This window comes from Lissotriton helveticus, chromosome 3_1, assembly GCF_964261635.1.
Source record: "Lissotriton helveticus chromosome 3_1, aLisHel1.1, whole genome shotgun sequence".
NCBI classification, from domain to species: domain Eukaryota; kingdom Metazoa; phylum Chordata; class Amphibia; order Caudata; family Salamandridae; genus Lissotriton; species Lissotriton helveticus.
The window spans coordinates 1917616309-1917634137 of NC_136061.1; the positions used below are offsets into that span (position 1 = coordinate 1917616309).

A 17829-nucleotide genomic window follows, 5' to 3' on the forward strand; every position below is an offset into this window, starting at 1 on the left:
AGTCAGGCTCAGAGAATGCTTAGAAGCCATTGGCTATTTCTAATAATCTGAGGAGCCTCGAGAACACGGCTATCGCTCCCCCGATTGGGCCAATTTCAGGGATCCTTGGGTGTCCTACTCCGGATGTCTTATTTTTTCACTTTGCTCTAAATACATGCACATTCGGCCTTTGCTGCAGGCAATTGTAAAAAAGCTAAGACCTGAATTTAAGTGCACGAAAAAATCAGACTGGAAAGACCAGAAATGAATTCAAATAATGAAATTTAAAAATACATTGGAACAGAAACGAATCCCTCTAGACAGAAAGGAATATGTATGGGCTAAAGGAAATAGGGTGAGATGAAGATGATGGAAAGGAGGGCCAAAACAATGTTACAGACCAGGAATATCAAAGAAAGCCAGAATGGTAACTAGACTGGGTGCGATCACGAAGTCTCCACACGCTGACCCCATGGCACTGGGACCGTGCTGTAACTTTAAATCAAGGGTGTAGCTCTAGTTTTTATTTTGTTTTCCCGGTGGTTGATTGAGATGCTTAAAGAAGTTCCACCAAGGCGTATGAACACAGTATTTTGCATACAGGAAATTGATAAGAGAAACACTCACGGAAGAACAGGAAATAGAATGCCTACAACCAATTGAAATGTGACAAGCACAAGGACCAATAAGAAGTGAAGACTGGATATAAGTCCCTTTAAAGATATATTCAATTCAAAAGATTTCATAAGCACAGCACAAGTGCTATGCAGGAGAATCCTAAAAAGGACATCCCATCCATTTTAAGTCAAGTTGCTTTGCAATTGATATGACTAGATAGTTGTTCAATCGACTATGGATTCTCTGCCTCCTCTAGTTGCTACTTATTGTATTTTTTCTCCTTGTTGCCTTGCCTGATCAATTCAGAAGGTTTTTTTTAGGTCTCCATTTTTATCCCTTCCTGCACTTGATATTATTTCTGGAGCAAAATCAGATTCCCAGTTTCAATCTGGTGTATGGCGTTGCTTCTGGAGGTAGTAGGCTGTTCCTACGTACAAAGGAAACTCTCCAAGAGTTTACAAGAATCCCAGCTCTTGGCAGGTTGTGACCAGTGGAATCTAAAGCTGGATCAGGTCCAAAAACTATTGACAACAGTCAACAACTTGACTTCAAGCCCAAAAACTGACTGTAAAAATGCGTCCAGTGTCAATCTCTTGTCGTTTTACAACACAGCTCTATTTACCCTCCTTTGGCTGGTTTGGCGGAATTGAAATTTGATGAAAAGTTTAGGAACTTACGATCTTTCTGGACACTTGTCAGGGCCATTTCAACTTTTTAAGTCACGAGAATGCTTTGCCATGGGCCATGAATTTTGTTTCTAATGCCAGTCATTATTTGGACAATCTTCCAGCTTTTCTTACAGCATTTTAAAAGGTGTTCGATTACTTGCATACTTTTCAATGGCTTGGTTAGAGAGATTGAATCGCCAGACTCCATCCTGTTCACCTTATTCTAGAAAAGGTTGAAAGATGAGGGAAGGAAAAACTCACCAGAGTTGCCAGACCTGCTTCCTTACAAGGACTTATCCAATAACTATCCAGATCAATAGTCGCATACACGAAAGGTGAACGGAATATCAGAAAAAGTCTTATTACAAGCCCTCTGTAAGACCTGCATTTGAGACTAAAAGCAAGGCCTCTGATCTGGACGAAGAACCCATGCAAATGTTCATTACTAAAGGTCCTCTGACTGACGAAGAAAGATCAAGTTAGTGTAATCAAGGGCTGTGCTTGCACTGCAGACAAAAAGGTCATATTCTGAGTTCTTGCCCTGTACGCCCTGTATGTTTTAATAAGGAGGTGTTGTGTAGTTCCTACCAATCCGTAGGACCTGTGCATTTTTCGGCCAATATAAACTAAGGGCTTGGGGTCAAGACTGATTCCAGACATCCCCGCAGGATATGTTGGCCTATAGACCAGCTAGCTCATAGTGCCACTGTAAGCCCCCCTGACCTACCAGGGAGCGAACAGTTTCTGGCAACCACTAAACATGGCAACCCTGATTCCTCAGGAATTGTGGAAACAGTACAGAACCTTTCGGTCAGTCACTCATGCTTACTTATTTTCAGATAAATATACAGAGAACTCACAGTGGGATGTTGCGATAATATTTACTGAACCAACGTTATTCTTGCACAAAATACATGTGCTGCAATGATGAGTAGACAGAAACATAAACGTGATTACAAGCACCAAATTAAATAGTAGATCTAGTTATACCATGGTGCTAAACAGTTGCATATATTCAGGCATATAAACAAGGCAGTAATGTAGCGTACTCCTAGAATGCGAACTCATTCTAAGTGTACCTAATTTTTGTCTCGGTGTAGAGCCAAGAATCCCCCCAAGTGATGATCCAACCGCAATACCTGTTGGGATAGAGTGAAGGACCCCGTCTTGGTAATTAACGGGACACCCCTCACGAGATGTCAGGTTGCTTCATGGTGATTTCTCAGCATTCAAGGACCCTCGTTGTCAGCGGAAGTACCTCATCTACCAATCTATCGGAAAGGCGGCCTCGCGATGTGCATGTAAAATTACTGATGTTATGGATATGTAGATAGTATTGTCGCCTCCTGGATGAAGATAGGATGACTTTTGTACCCAGTACATAGAGAGGCCTAGTACATGATGTTCAAGGCATCGTGATAATGTTGTCCGATGCTGGCTGTGTAAACAAAGTAGTTTCAGAGAAACTAATCCAACATTGTCGTGCATGCAAATGTGTGCAAAAGTTCACAGCAGATATGTTGTTTTCTTGGGCAATGTAAGAAATAAGCTGCTTTGCAACATGGGCCTAACTCGGGAATATATCAGAGGGGGAAAACTAGGAAGTTAGTCTCCGGTGCATGGAATGGAGGCAAGTATCAATCACACACCCCTGCATTCTCCTCTGAATTCTACAAGTTTTATCCTCCTGGAAGAGGAACTATTATTTCGGCCTTAACAACTTTCAGTGCTCATAGTCTATGGAGCCATCCAGTGTCTATATGGATACCCAACAGCAAGCTTTTCTAGTTACAGTAGAAGCTGTTGATGGATCTTTTCTAGTTTTGGGCCTAGTCACTAAGGAAATCCAACTCTTGCCTTTCCAGGTTACTCCCCATTAGGATAAACTCATCTTTAAATTAATGTGTTCCCCTCATTAGCCTATTATTTTAGGATTGTATGTGTTACTTGGCTTGCTAGATACAATTCTTATATCAACTGGTCTTCAAGTCTCTAAGAGTTTTGTATCATGCACTGTACAGTTGACCACCTCTCTTCTACATCTGTTTTTGATTTTCTACCCGTTTAGGCATCGCCATTGAACTGGATTTTCAATAAATATTACAAACAGTGTTTGAACTGTCTCTGTAGCATATCTCAAACCAAATTAACAGAATTAAAATAGTAACTGTACTTTAGCCTTTTCTTAATAGAACCAAATACAGTACTAAGAGTGAAAATAGTTTTGGGGGGCTAGTCAGTGTAGTAACATACAAACAATGAATTCTAACATGTTCCACTTTTAGATATCAGGCACCCTACCACGTTGGCTTCCAGGTCTACCTAGTGGTGACTTACTTAATATTTAATTGTAGGGTTTCCATCCTGTCAAAGGGTTTATTTTTATGGGTCTCATGTCTGCAGGATTAGAAGCTGCAGGAGTCAGGTTACATATGTAGGCCTGAAGTCATGTTTTCTTAGTCTGTGTAGTAAATGTCACAATAAGTGCAGCAGTCCACATGCTAACGTTTACTTTCTATGCCATTGGTGTGTTTTCTTAGACCATACACTTTGGTCTTACTGGAAAGTTTAAAATGCCAGTTGGTGATTTGCACGTTTTTCCATGTTTTAGAGGTCAGAACACGTGCACCGGGGACTGGATAACAATATCCCAGTATGCATATTTAAGAGAACAGCAGTATGGCCAAGCAGAAAGAGACACTTTTTTATAGGATGTTAAACCTTGGCATTATTTACTGGAAAAGGGTCTTAGAAGTGATGAGCACTTTTTTACTAGATCACATTCTAAAAGAGAATTGAACTCAATCCATTTAGCCCTTGCTTTAAAAGTTTCATTAAGGTCCTTAGAATTTGGGAGGTGAGGAAGAGCTGATTCCTTGGAGCTGAATTTCTGGTTAAATAATTTGTTAAACTCTTCAGACTTGACTCTGGATTTCAAATCTGAAGGTAGGTGGGGTTATTGGTACCTCTGATCGTATCAAAGAGCTTTTGTGGATGGTTCTTAGTGGTGCCCACCATGGATTTAAAATGGGTGGGCTTGACCTTGAATATATGTCCCTGCCGTGCTCTTTTTTACTTCTTCTGTGCAATTGTTTTGTATTCTTGGCCTAGGTATCTTGTCCTCAGTCTTGTAAATAGAAGTTTAATTAGGCTTGGTGTACATATTGGCCCGATTTTTAACTAGACCTTCACAGCAGTCAAAGAATCCTAGTCAGCACACACAAAAAAATGACTTTTAAATCGTAGAATTACATATCTGTTAGTACTTCAATCAATAATTTGCTGAAGCTACATATAGGATATCATTTTTTATTGACAGAATAGCTAATATAACAGAATTACAAGCATGACACCGGTCAGTTCTCTGGTGGGGCTTAGTACTTGACATGTGATTGCTGTTTTGATAGTATGAACAACCAAACGTATCAGATTTTACACAATGTGTTTAGTGATTATGAGGTCCCCAATAGCACATAAATACAACTTGTGGTTTGCCGAATCAAAATATAACGGATTATTAGTACTAGCACAATGATAGCCTAAATACTGAAAATAGGACACAAAGTTTTAAATGGGCAAATTTACAAATTATTTATTATGTTCTTCGTAAAACAGGAGTAAACATAGTATAAAATGAAAGTGTAATGTTAAGTATAAATAGTAGTAAGGTTGGCTGAAGCTTAGATTGTAATCAATTTGTTAAATTTTAAATGGAAATTCTAATCATTTGTCTCCGTAAATGAGTTTCAATTATGTATGCAGACCTTATACATAAATTGGAAGTGGCATATATGTAATCTAATTTAGCTGTCAAAAAAATAATTCAAAACCTTTATAGAAATGCGCAGGGAGAAATTAGTGTATTATTTAATGCTCCGAGTTCTGTGTCAGTGTATCATACCATGAATTACTGATAGCAGTATTCTGTCTCAAGGTAAGGGTCCTCGCTTCGTGATGGACACACCATAATGATCACTGGGATTACGAGCTGCTTGCCATGGTGAACCAATGCCAGGCAATAGTAATCACAGATCCAGTGGTTGAATGTATACAACCAAAAGCTGTCCAATGAAAGCAGATGCACAGGAACATTTAGTTTAGGGTGTATCGTCACAAATGAATAGGCATGCTTATATTGATGATTCAAAAAACATATTTGAAGGGGAACAACTATCAGTTGCCAAGCAGATATGGTTTTGGGCAAGTATTGCATGAAGATTTTATATGTGGTCCAAGCACCTTACCAATATTATTACCTTTGAATATGGCCCCAGACTTGGTTAGATACTGGTATATGCATTTTAGTAACAGGCTCTATAGAAGAATATAATCATTACCATGCCTAAATGTGTACGTTCCACCATCATTGTCATCAGATTTCTCCAAAACATTAAGTTACTGGCAGATGTTCCTCAAGAAATAATGATAATAGGGGGAGACTTTACCAATGAATCATGAATCAAGACACTGATTGACACCCACAGCCAAATACCAGGCGACCACCTTTGTGTCACCCTACACTTTATGTGACGTGTAGTGCAAACAACAACTTCACCAAAGATGCTTTATTTTCTTTTCAGGATTGCACAAATCCTTCTTGCGCATTGACCATTGTTTGGCCCGTCATTTAATAAATACACAGTGGTTAAAACTAATATACAAGCTTGAGGCCTGTCAGAAAACACACACCATTTAGTATGTCCATCTGACTGGGAACAATGGAAAGGTCAGGGATGTGACCGTTAAATGCTAGATGGATAGTTTTACAAAGGCCAGGTGGGTTCTCTGAAGATTGAAATGGAAGCTCTTAAACCAGTGATTAGTGGTAAAGCAAAGAATTTTGTCGCCCAACTCAAAAGAACAAACACTGAGGACCTTAGGAAGGTTGGGCAAGTACATTTCGAGTTTTGAAATCAGATTCTGCGAAGTAGCTCTGGTTCTACTTTTTGACAAAATTGACACTTACAAAATGGAATATAGAATGCTGTGTCCAAGTGAAGCTCAGAAAGCATGCATCGCCGCCCAGAACATAGACATATATCCCACACATTGATTTGTTGGTTAAGTAAAGGTAACAAACAGTCTAGAGTGATTTTCAACATTACAACTAGCAATGTTCAGGGGAAATATCATGCAAATGTGATCAATTCTACAGTGCACTATATCAATAGAAAACCATGACTTCTTTATTGAACTACATAACTACATCTCAGAGGTCGCATTGGAAGCATTACAAAAATGAGATAAGGAAAATGGCAATCCAGAAATTACACTTGAGAGATTACAGAGACGATAGGACACCTTCAATCAGGCAAAACCCCATGGCATTATGGTATTCTAGTCAAATACTACAAGGCAAATAGCTCCTGCCTGTCCCCTTACCCCCTCCACACACTTGCTATGGATTTTTTGTGCAGCCACAGAGACCAGACGTTTATCGGAAGATATAAATGAGGAAGTACTGTGATTCCCAAAAGTGGTAGATCCACTGACAAATATGACTCTTATCACTATTTGCCTGTGCTGAATGCAGAGGCCGAAATTCTGCCCACCACAATACTAGCAAACTAGATGTGTACTGTGATTGAAGCATTCATCCACCAGGATGAAAGCGCATTAATAGCCAACTGGTCAACTAGACAAAAGATCCTTAGACTTGTTTACGTTATTGCCCTTGTTTCAGGTCTGGTGGCTTTTCTCCAGATTGATTTGCAAAGGCTTTTGACTGGATAGAATGGGCGTTCCTGTCTGTAATAATTGGTATGGGGTGTTACATAAAAACTCCAAGAGATTCCATAGAGTTCCATCAATGGGCAGAAAACATGCAGCTTGCGCTGCAATTTTCCTCTAGAAGTGTGAGCAGTGCTGAAAAATCAGAGCGACTGGCACCATTGCCATTCGTGATGATTTTGCTGCTGCTCGAAAAGAATAGCTACTCGAGCTGTAGAAAATTTACACGAGACGAGGCAGCCTTCTGACTGCGACTGCTCACAGCCTCCCGCATTCCTCTGACGGCAACTGCTCACAACCTCCTGCATTGGAATATTATGCTAGGAGACACCAAATCTTGCCTTTTCTGGATACACACAGGAGAAAAATCCCACCACACGGCGATTGCCACAATTTGTCCAGAACTCCATCTTAAAGAATTGCATGGTGTGACCAAAATTACTCCAGTTCTGCGGGCAGAACTAAACATTCGGCCCCCCCTAAGAATTGGAAAATTGGGACCGGGTCAACATTTATTAAATCCACTCATAAGTGGCATACCATGGTAACAGCACATGTAATGGTTAACAGAATTGTGTTGCAACCCTTTCCCTTCGCTCATGGTACTCAACAGTGATGTCCTCTGCCAGCACTTCTATTTACAGTCACACCCCTATTGCCCACATTGGCATCAGAGATTTTGAATCAACTTGGAATGAGCTGATAAAATTCACATATGTGTGGACGACCTCCTTTATATGCCTGTAAAACTCAGAAACTTTTGGCCCAGAGGCATTGGAAGTCTTATATGAATGTTGTACTTATTCCTGCCTACGAGCCAATTGGAATACATCCCTTGTGTATCCAGGTGGCGGGAGGGATTTCCAGTGATAGCTGTATCACTCTTTATTCTATTAATAAAGAGACAGAAGGCATTAAGAATTTGTACGTAAATGTCTCTGACACTACAGTGCAGAAATATGCCCATAAAAATCGAAAAACGTAGAAAGTAAGTACATCATTGGAGTTCCCTGTCGGTGCCCTTGATGGGTTGAGTGGCCATCATTACAATTATATATTTTTGCCCAGAATGCTATATACCCCTCAAAACATTCCGTTCAAAGTTCCTAAACAGTTTTTCAAACAGATAGCCGCAATAAAACACATTGAGTGAGCTTTGCATAATGTTGCAAGTCACCATATGATGAAGACCTGTGAGTGGATGACTTTACAGCATATTGTAGGGGAGCACATCTGACAGTGATTATGAATGCTTATTTGATGCATGACATTGTAGAAAAATTACAGACAGATTGATACATTAAATTACTAATCGGTTTCCGGTTGGTTATCGCAGAGAGCGTCATAGCACAAACTTGGAAAACCTCCTGCATCGAGTATGGCTAAGTGGAAGGTGGGTTTCAAGTAATGTAGAATATATGAACAACAAGTTAACGAGGATAGTGCATGTCAACATAAACGTAAAAGCATATGGGCAAATGGGCAAGACTACTACGAGGCTTCTGAAGCCATCACTGTGTAAAGTCTTGTAATGTGTACGGAACAATTTGCAGCTGCCGAAAATGCATTTTTTAAATCGGCAAACTTTAACTCAAGAGCTGCCAGTAAGCTAAATAGTTTTATATAGAGACAGATTTTTGATCCTCCCATCCACTCACACTTCCGTCCAACTAATAATCCGTCCATCTCCTCATAACTAATCAATCCACCCTCTTGCCTCCACCACCACTTCTGAGCCTATTATGTTAAGAACGAGGGTTATATTTGTATTTGTATATTTGTGTGTTTAATAGTGTTACTTGGAATGCTGTGCCTGACCCATTGGATGTCGTTAACATGTGTTTGTCTTTCTTGAGATCTTCCCTTTTTGATTCATGACATTTTTGTGTGTATGCCCCAGGGGATAGGTGTAATGTTTCAGGACAGTGTTTAAGACTTTTATTGTACAGTGTAATTTCTGTAACCCTTTTCCTGAGCACAACAAGGCAAGGATTTTGGTAAATCAGAATACTGCTGCTTTCCTGAAATTATTTGTAGTTTTAACAAATGTATTTCAGTGCTCTTCCCTGTTGCTCTTTCGTCAAGTACTATTGAGTTTACTGATTAGCACGAACCTTGAAAGTGCTTGACATTTTAGAGCTTTATTTATGTGCCATTGCTGAGGACAAACCAGGAGGCATTGCTAGGGCCAATGCAAACGTAGAGATAAAGGGCCAGATGTACGACGCGTAAATTGCGAGTCTTTTGCAACTCACAATTTGCGAGGTGCCATTTTGCATGCACAACAGTGTTTTGAACACTTGTTGCGATTCCCAATCGGGTCGCAAATTGCGAGGCTCATGAATATTAATGAGCCTCTCGCAATTTTCGAGCCTATTGGGAATGATAGGCCCTCCCAGGTATGGTGGCCTGCTGGGCTTAGCAGACCACCATGTCCAGGACTGCTTGTGAAAAAAGCAGTCTTTTTTTTTTAATGCAGCCCGTTTTCCCTAAAGGAAAACAGGCTGCATTTAAAATTTTAAAATTGAAACTTTTTCGTTTCATTTTTCAAGGGCAGGTAGTGGTCCCTGGGACAACTGCCTGCCCTTAAAAAAATATTTTTGAGACAGTCACAAAGTGGACTCTCAAAGAGGGTGGTAATTTGCAAGTGTTTTGCGACCGCAATTGCGGTTACAAAACATTTGTACATTGATTTGCTGGCGCAATTAGGAAGGGAATGCCCCTTTCCTAATTGCGAATCGCAATTCCTAAATAATGAGTCACAAATAAATGACGGCTTGCTATTTAGGAATTGTACACGTCCCTCTAGGTTACTGAATGAGCAAACAGGTCGGAAACCCGTTTGCGCATGCAAAAACGGGTCGTACAAATGGCCCAAGATTCTTTGTTCTCCGATGGAGGCGAGAAATGCAGAGAAAAGGGAAAGAGAAGGTTTTTCCTGAGAAGAGAAAGAAAATGAGAAAACTAATATTGTTCTGCATTTTTTGTTCTAATAGTTGGATCTGTTTCTAAATGTAAATGTGCAGTCTGTTACAAATACATCAATTTTGCAAATGCAGGCTATTAGGCACAGAGAGATGCATTAATTTGCTGAGCAACACTCTGTGAGTTAAATGTTGGACTAAAACCTAGGGCTCAGGATCCACAATCCGTGAATTAGCGACTACGACACATCTTTCTTTACATCAGGGGATATGATGAACCACTAAAGAATGGGGAGGAAGGTTTGGAGGTGTGTTAATAATTTGTGAATATTTAATTGGACACTTTTTACATCTGGCTTGGCAGTGCATCTGTTGCTAGATCATATTTGATCAAGCTAAAAAAAAGAGCTTTAAGAAGTACTATAGGGGGGGGCTTTGGCTCGGACCTCATGTTGGTGGACAGAAGAGCGCAGTGTATGAGAGTAGGGGCTGCCCTGGAAAGTGGACCAGAATCTGAGCCCCATGGAATGAAAGCAGAGGTTGGTTGTGCACCCCCTTTGGGAATACCTCCCCATTTGCGATAGATACGGGAACAATATAATCTGGCGCCCTAAGACCGCATTTCCACTGGCAATGCCCGAAAATGATGCACATGTACAACAGAGAGCCCCCCACTTCTGTATTGTTTCGTATTGATTCTTAGCCGCATTTTCTTTATCTTGGTTTTGCAATATCATGACTGCTTTTGTTTTTGTGTTTATGTTTGTGTTATTATTTGATTTGTTTTCTTAACACCTTGGCTGCTTCGAACGTTCTGCGCCAGTGCGGAACGTTCGAAGAACGGGTGGGGCTGTGTCGGCCGTTGGCAGTTCGCAGCACCAGCCAGGTAGTGCTTCCGACGGCCGTTGGCCGACGGGAGCACGAAACGGGTTAATAATCAGATTTATAAAAAATAAAAAAACAGCCTGAGTGGAGTATCGCTCTTGGCAGTGGGAACACCTTTGGCAGTACCGGCAGGTCCAACTCTTGGAGTAGTAAGTGGAGGTCCCTGGGCCTTTTTTAGAAACAAGGTAGAATTCTGAGCCATGTCGTTACTTTGAATCTGCATCGAATTTATGATTTGTAACAGCCTAACCTATAATGAACATCTTTAAAAACAATGGTTGACCTAGTGTAAAAATGCAGCCTTGGGCATAGAGCTAGTATGATGACACATAATACTAGTGATACACGTTGTAAGGCGCAAATGTTTATCCTGCATGGATGGTCCAACTCGAGACCTGACATGTCTCTTTAAGTGTGGCAACAGAGTGATGCTCCTTTGGGTCTCAGGGTTAGGCATTGTTCCTAACTGACCTGGGTACGACAAATACATTAATTAGAATATTCGGCATGCATTGCATAACTGTGTGAAGGCATCACAGTATGTGAACCAGTTTGCTCACTGGGGTCGTGGTGACAGTCACGTTAGGGTGGTATATGTTTAGTTTTATAATGGCCAGCATGCACAAAATGGCCTGCTCTGTGATATATGTGTTTCATCTACCACTGGACCATAGTGGCATGGGGAGCTGACAACATCAATACCAGTCACAGGGGGGTAAGACAGGGCTAACGCTCTTGCCCCAACCTTGTTCTTATTATATATTAATGATCTGGTAGCCCAATTAAAGAAGGGCAATCATGCCACCCTGAGCCTAACAGCTATGAAGGGTCCCAGCCCTCCTGTTCACTGACAACACTTTACTGGTATCCAAAGCCCCAAGTGTATCCAAAGCGCCTGGGCTAGTTTGGTGTCTTCTGCAAGCAGAGAGGGCTTGAGGTCAATCTGCAAAAAAACAAGTACATGGTTTTTAATCCCATCCAAATCCGTCCCTGCACTGTGCTCCCCTTGAGAGTGTCCGCACCTTTGAGTATTTGGGTCGTATGGAGAATTTTGACTGGTCTGCTCAGATCCGCAAGAGCAAGTTTAAGTTTGAATACTGTGCAGGGGGCTTTTTGAGGGGTTTTAAGGATTCCAGCGTTTGACCTGCATATCCAGCCATCCAGATGTTTAATTTGCAAGCATTAGGCAGGTCTCTGTATGGGGGAGAACTGTGGGGACATGAAAAGGTCACAGAACTAGAGAAATTAAATGTGCTTCCACACGGGTGCTCCCATCAACAGTTTCATGGGAGAAGATGTCGGTCCCCTGGGGTTGTTGAATATAGTATCGTTTCCTGTAAGGGGTCCCTCGTCTGTTAACATATTTATGCATCAGTGTTGGTTGAACCATGCCACTGTCTACTATACTGTACGAAATCTCAATATAGACATTCTTTGATAACAGTACTCGCGGTTGAAGCTCTCTTAAATAACAGTTTACATTTTCGTTAGTAGTATGTTGCCCCTTATTTTTGCTTACAGATATATTTCTTTAAGTATTCCATTTCAGTGTATGCATATAGACAGATAGATTTTTGCTGGATTCACATTAGCCTCTGGGTGGCAGTATAGGCCTGGAGCTGCGTGTCACCTTCTCAATGAGACATTTTTCCTTCGAATTTTATTTCACGCTGACACAGTATGTTGTTGGAAGAGGAAACTTCCCCCATTAGTGCTTTTAGTTTTAATATGTAATGCACGCGTCCTATGCAAGTGATGCGGCTTTAGGTTTACGCAATGTTTTCTCCTCCGTTACTAAGTGATCACATCCGATTTCATACGAGAGACTGATGTGTTGGCTTCGAAAGTAATCCTCTGAAATCCTCCGGTTGAACAACCAAGCATAGGGTGGCAGGTGGACGGCTGCTTTCTGGAATGGGAAAATCCTTTTAACGTTTGGCACATTTTGTATTTATGCCTTTAGATCTTTTTTTCTACAAACGATAACCATGCCGGATTGTCGTCTTTTTTTGCCCCATACGTGTGTTGTGTATGGTAAATATCATGGGAATCGAACAGACAAAAAAAAACAAGCATTGGAAATGCAATAGGTCTCGCAATAACGCGAGTCTGAACTATTAGCATTGTAAATGATAATGCCCTTTATTTTTGCGTTCTGGTTTTTGGAACATAAATAAAAGGCTTTGTCATTTACAATGCCTATAGCTTAAATTTGCGTTAAAACGAGACCTATTGCATTGCAATGGTGGTGGTGCTGCTGAGTTTTCTCTGAATCTGCACTCTGAATCTGCACCCACAATCTGCACTCTGAATCTGCACTCTGAATCTGCACCCACAATCTGCACCCACAATCTGCACCCACAATCTGCACCCACAATCTGCACTCTGAATCTGCACCCACAATCTGCACTCTGAATCTGCACTCTGAATCTGCACTCTGAATCTGCACCCACAATCTGCACCCACAATCTGCACTCTGAATCTGCACCACCAATCTGCACCCACAATCTGCACCCACAATCTGCACCCACAATCTGCACTCTGAATCTGCACTCTGAATCTGCACCCACAATCTGCACCCACAATCTGCACCCACAATCTGCACCCTGAATCTGCACCCTGAATCTGCACCCTGAATCTGCACTCTGAATCTGCACCCACAATCTGCACCCACAATCTGCACCCTGAATCTGCACCCTGAATCTGCACCCTGAATCTGCACCCACAATCTGCACCCACAATCTGCACTCTGAATCTGCACTCTGAATCTGCACCCACAATCTGCACTCTGAATCTGCACTCTGAATCTGCACTCTGAATCTGCACCCACAATCTGCACCCACAATCTGCACCCACAATCTGCACTCTGAATCTGCACTCTGAATCTGCACCCACAATCTGCACCCACAATCTGCACCCACAATCTGCACTCTGAATCTGCACCCACAATCTGCACCCACAATCTGCACCCACAATCTGCACCCACAATCTGCACCCACAATCTGCACCCACAATCTGCACTCTGAATCTGCACTCTGAATCTGCACTCACAATCTGCACCCACAATCTGCACCCACAATCTGCACTCTGAATCTGCACCCACAATCTGCACCCACAATCTGCACCCACAATGTGTGAGTGGCGTTGCGTGTGTGAGTGGCGTTGCGTGTGAGTGGCGTTGCGTGTGTGAGTGGCGTTGTGTGTGTGAGTGGCGTTGTGTGGCTGAGTGGCGTTGCGTGGCTGAGTGGCGTTGCGTGTGTGAGTGGCGTTGCGTGTGTGAGTGGCGTTGCATGGCTGAGTGGTGTTGCGTGTGTGAGTGGCGTTGCGTGGCTGAGTGGCGTTGCGTGTGTGAGTGGCGTTGCGTGGCTGAGTGGCGTTGCGTGGCTGAGTGGCGTTGCGTGGCTGAGTGGCGTTGCGTGGCTGAGTGGCGTTGCGTGTGTGAGAGTGGCGTTGCGTGTGTGAGTGGCGTTGCGTGTGTGAGTGGCGTTGCGTGTGTGAGTGGCGTTGTGTGAGTGGCGTTGCGTGTGTGAGTGGCGTTGCGTGTGTGAGTGGCGTTGCATGTGTGAGTGGCGTTGCGTGTGTGAGTGGCGTTGCGTGTGTGAGTGGCGTTGCGTGGATGATAGTGGGCTTGCGTGGGTTTGAGTGGCGTTGCGTGTCTGTAAGTGTTGCTGTGTGGGTGAAAGTGGCACAGAGCCTTTGATGTGGCCTGGCGCAGGAGAAATGCTGCTGCTGCTAATTAAATACAAGAGTGGCCGGGAAGCGGCCGGGAAACACAAGTACGGCCGGCCACATAATATGGGGAGGAGAAGCCGCACAGCACACGCTGGGAGAAGCCCTTTGATGTGCTGTGCGGCCGCGATGCGCGCTCTGTGCTGGGGGAGGGGGGAGGGCCATTAGCCTGACGAAGGGTGGGAGGGACATTGAGGAACAGATGGCCATGAAAGTGTATGGGCCAAAAGCGCGTGCCTGTACGTGCACTCGAAGAAAACGCCACGAAAAAAAGCGGTGGTTTGACAATCAGTTTGAGCACTTGAATTCTCGGCCATTTCCCATTCCTTCGGAATGGTAAAGGACGAGACCTAAAAACTCAAGTGTATTCTGGAAAGTCCCTTTAACCGAAAGTTGGCATGTTGTGTGAGCTCGAGAATTTCGGGCGTGTCGGGAACCTAACACCGCACACATTATTGGAAACTAGATTCCCGCTACAGTCTAGGTCGACCTCTCAATTATACCCGTTAGGTCCTTTAAGTGTTGCCAAAATAACACGTCTCCTCACATTGTTTTCTGTTAAACGGAAATATATCCATAGCGAACGTTGTGCCATCCAGCTTTTTAATACTCATCCCTATATACTCAGTCGGCATGACCTTGTTATGAGTATTTGGGAATGTCATTTTTCACATTAGCTTAGCATTTAGCCGAGCTGGCTATTTTTTTTTTTAATTTGGAGATGGGGGAGGGAGGGAATGTGGTCCATGAGAGTTTCTGAGTGCCAGGGTAGAAGGTACTGAGGCAGATGTCTAATTTTGTATGTGAATCAAGCCCAAAATAATGGACGTAAAGTAAAATCATAAAGAAACACCGATTAGAAGGCTGTCGTAGTGCAAATCTGAGCTCAGAGGAGAAAATAATGCTAAAAATACTTGTCAATACAATCAAATGTATGATTTTTTTTAACAGCTTAGTTTCATATTAAATAGGAAATACCAGTCATTTGATGGCGCCAAAGCGATAATATTTCTTGAACTCATTAATTGACTTGAAGATACAAATAAATATAACATTTTCAATTTCCGACGAGATAAATTCCTTCCCGCATCTCTGAAAACCAACATATTGCAAAATAAAATAATTGTACCTGTCAGCCTCTGCATTTATTTGAATTAATATCCGATTTCTTCTTTTCCAGGCTTGCTAATGTTTGCTATTGCGCATATCCTGTACTCGGCAGCGTTTGGCATGGAGCCTCTGGATCTAAAAGCCGGTGTAGTGATGGGCCTCATCTCAGGATTCCTCTACATTTTCTTGTACTCCTACCTCTCCGGTCCCTTCACCTACCTCGTTGGTGTGTACACTGCATTGATTGCCTTCATGGGCTGGCGTGCCGTGGCCGGCATTCAGCTCTGCAATGACCTTTGGACCTGGACCAAGCTCTCCGCCTGCATCGGCGCTGTGCTGTTTATAGTTTCCGATCTCACCATCGCGGTGAACAAGTTTTGCTTCCCGGTGCCCCGTTCCCGTGTCATCATCATGGTCACGTATTATGCAGCCCAGATGCTCATCGCGCTGTCTGCGATTGAGAGCAGGGATGAAGATGAATTCAAAAAGCTCAAATAGGCCGACGGTTTTGGGGATTTTATAGTATTGGACATGAGTACGGATGCTCGACCCGGGTGGATAACTCTCGTTGCTTCAGTGCATTGTCATGGACACATTGCTTCTTTGAAGCACCACTTTTCCTACCGGATTGCTTTTAAACACTGTTTATATCAGTGTTTGTGGTAAAAAGACGAGCACTCGGTCTGTACATACAATAGTTATCTGCCTGAATGCATCTGTACATTTTGCCTTCTTCAGAACTTTTGGAATTTTCTTAAATATTACATTGTATTTGTTACACTGAAGTTGGTGCTGGGTGTCAGAGAAGGCTGTATTTTAAATGAACTCATAATGTGCAGACTATGGTCCGGCCTGAGGTAGAGTCTATATAGCACTTGACTCACCAACAATGGCAACATTTCACATTTCACAAGCAAAATATTCCTTAATTTACAAGACCACAGTCAAAAAAAGGCTGTCCAGGAGAAGGCATTCGTTCTGACCATCACTGGTGGTCAAAGTGTGTGCCAAACGTTGTAGGTCTTGATCTCAGGGCCATTTTTTCTACATCTGTTCTTTTTTGTAGAAAATATGAACAACACTTCATTTTTATCAGATTTTTTCTGATTATTGTTGAGTTAGAAATCATGTGTGAGTTTTCGTTTAAGAGAAAGGGACAGAGAGTAATGAAGCTCTGGGTTTGTCCCTGTATGTACACTAAGGGAGGTTTTGCTCACACTTAGAAATACATTTGCATGGTTTCATTTAAAGAATTACTGTCTTGCCCACTAGCCTTAGGCTAATAAAATATTGCACGGCCAGTAAAAACTTGAAAAACTAAAAAATTTTGATCTTATGTGCTGATAAAACGTGTGAGGCAATTTAGAATATACGAGTATCCTTCTTTCCCTCGTGGTCTTCAATGTTCTCTGTGCTGCTATAATCCATTGTGTATCTAGAACCACAGCACTGAGACCTTCAGAACCTGAGTTCAGGCGTACTGTACTTTATTCATAGGTACTTTTTGCAGTTTCCTACATCTAGTGTTGATGCCTAGGAGGTTTCTCAGTACCAATACCAATGGGATTAAATGTAATTCAGTCAACCACTTAAATTTTCTAGCTATTATATGGAAATTATTTAAGTATACTTGGCAAGAGTAGTTTATGATACAGGGAATTTTGTTAGCGAGCTTTACATTACTCGGGCGTAATTCAGATTAAGCAAACACTTGCACGGATGGCAAATCACTCAGTATGAATGGTGATTAGATCGCAGACTGTATTTATGTTTGTGATGTGGTGTATCCAATTCCCACTAGGCATATGTCTAATTCGTGCAAGCTATCTCAAGTAGCACTACTTGCATACTTATTGGATTCTAGATATGCTGGAAACTACCTAAATGGTTGCTGAATCCTGGCTGCCCTAGTCCGGTTCATTGTCCGAGCATTGCTTGTACGAATCACTCAATATTTGGTGCTCCTAATCATGTTCCTTGACCAACTGCCACATTCACACAGGTTCCTTCATTCATTCAAATTGGGCATTGATACATAGTTCCAATATAGCTCACAAAAACAGTCACTGTACCAAATCTTCCAAAATAAACAACATTCCTATGAAACATATAAGCATTTTCAGAATCCCTAGCTGGACCGTGCAGGTTTCATTGGAGTAAATATCAGTTTCCAGCCTAAAAAAAAG

General features: G+C 42.1%; 1 protein-coding gene across 1 annotated transcript in view; it reads left to right on the forward strand.

Moving 5' to 3' along the window:
* The window catches only part of TMEM86A (transmembrane protein 86A), a 65639-nt gene extending 48628 nt beyond the window's left edge, over positions 1-17011 (forward strand). Inside the window, exon 3 of the mRNA XM_078682924.1 lies at positions 15714-17011. Within this exon, the coding sequence (XP_078539050.1) occupies positions 15714-16141 (428 nt within the window). The 3' untranslated portion in view covers positions 16142-17011. The remainder of the gene's footprint in view (positions 1-15713) is intronic.
* The last annotated feature ends 818 nt before the right edge of the window (positions 17012-17829 follow it).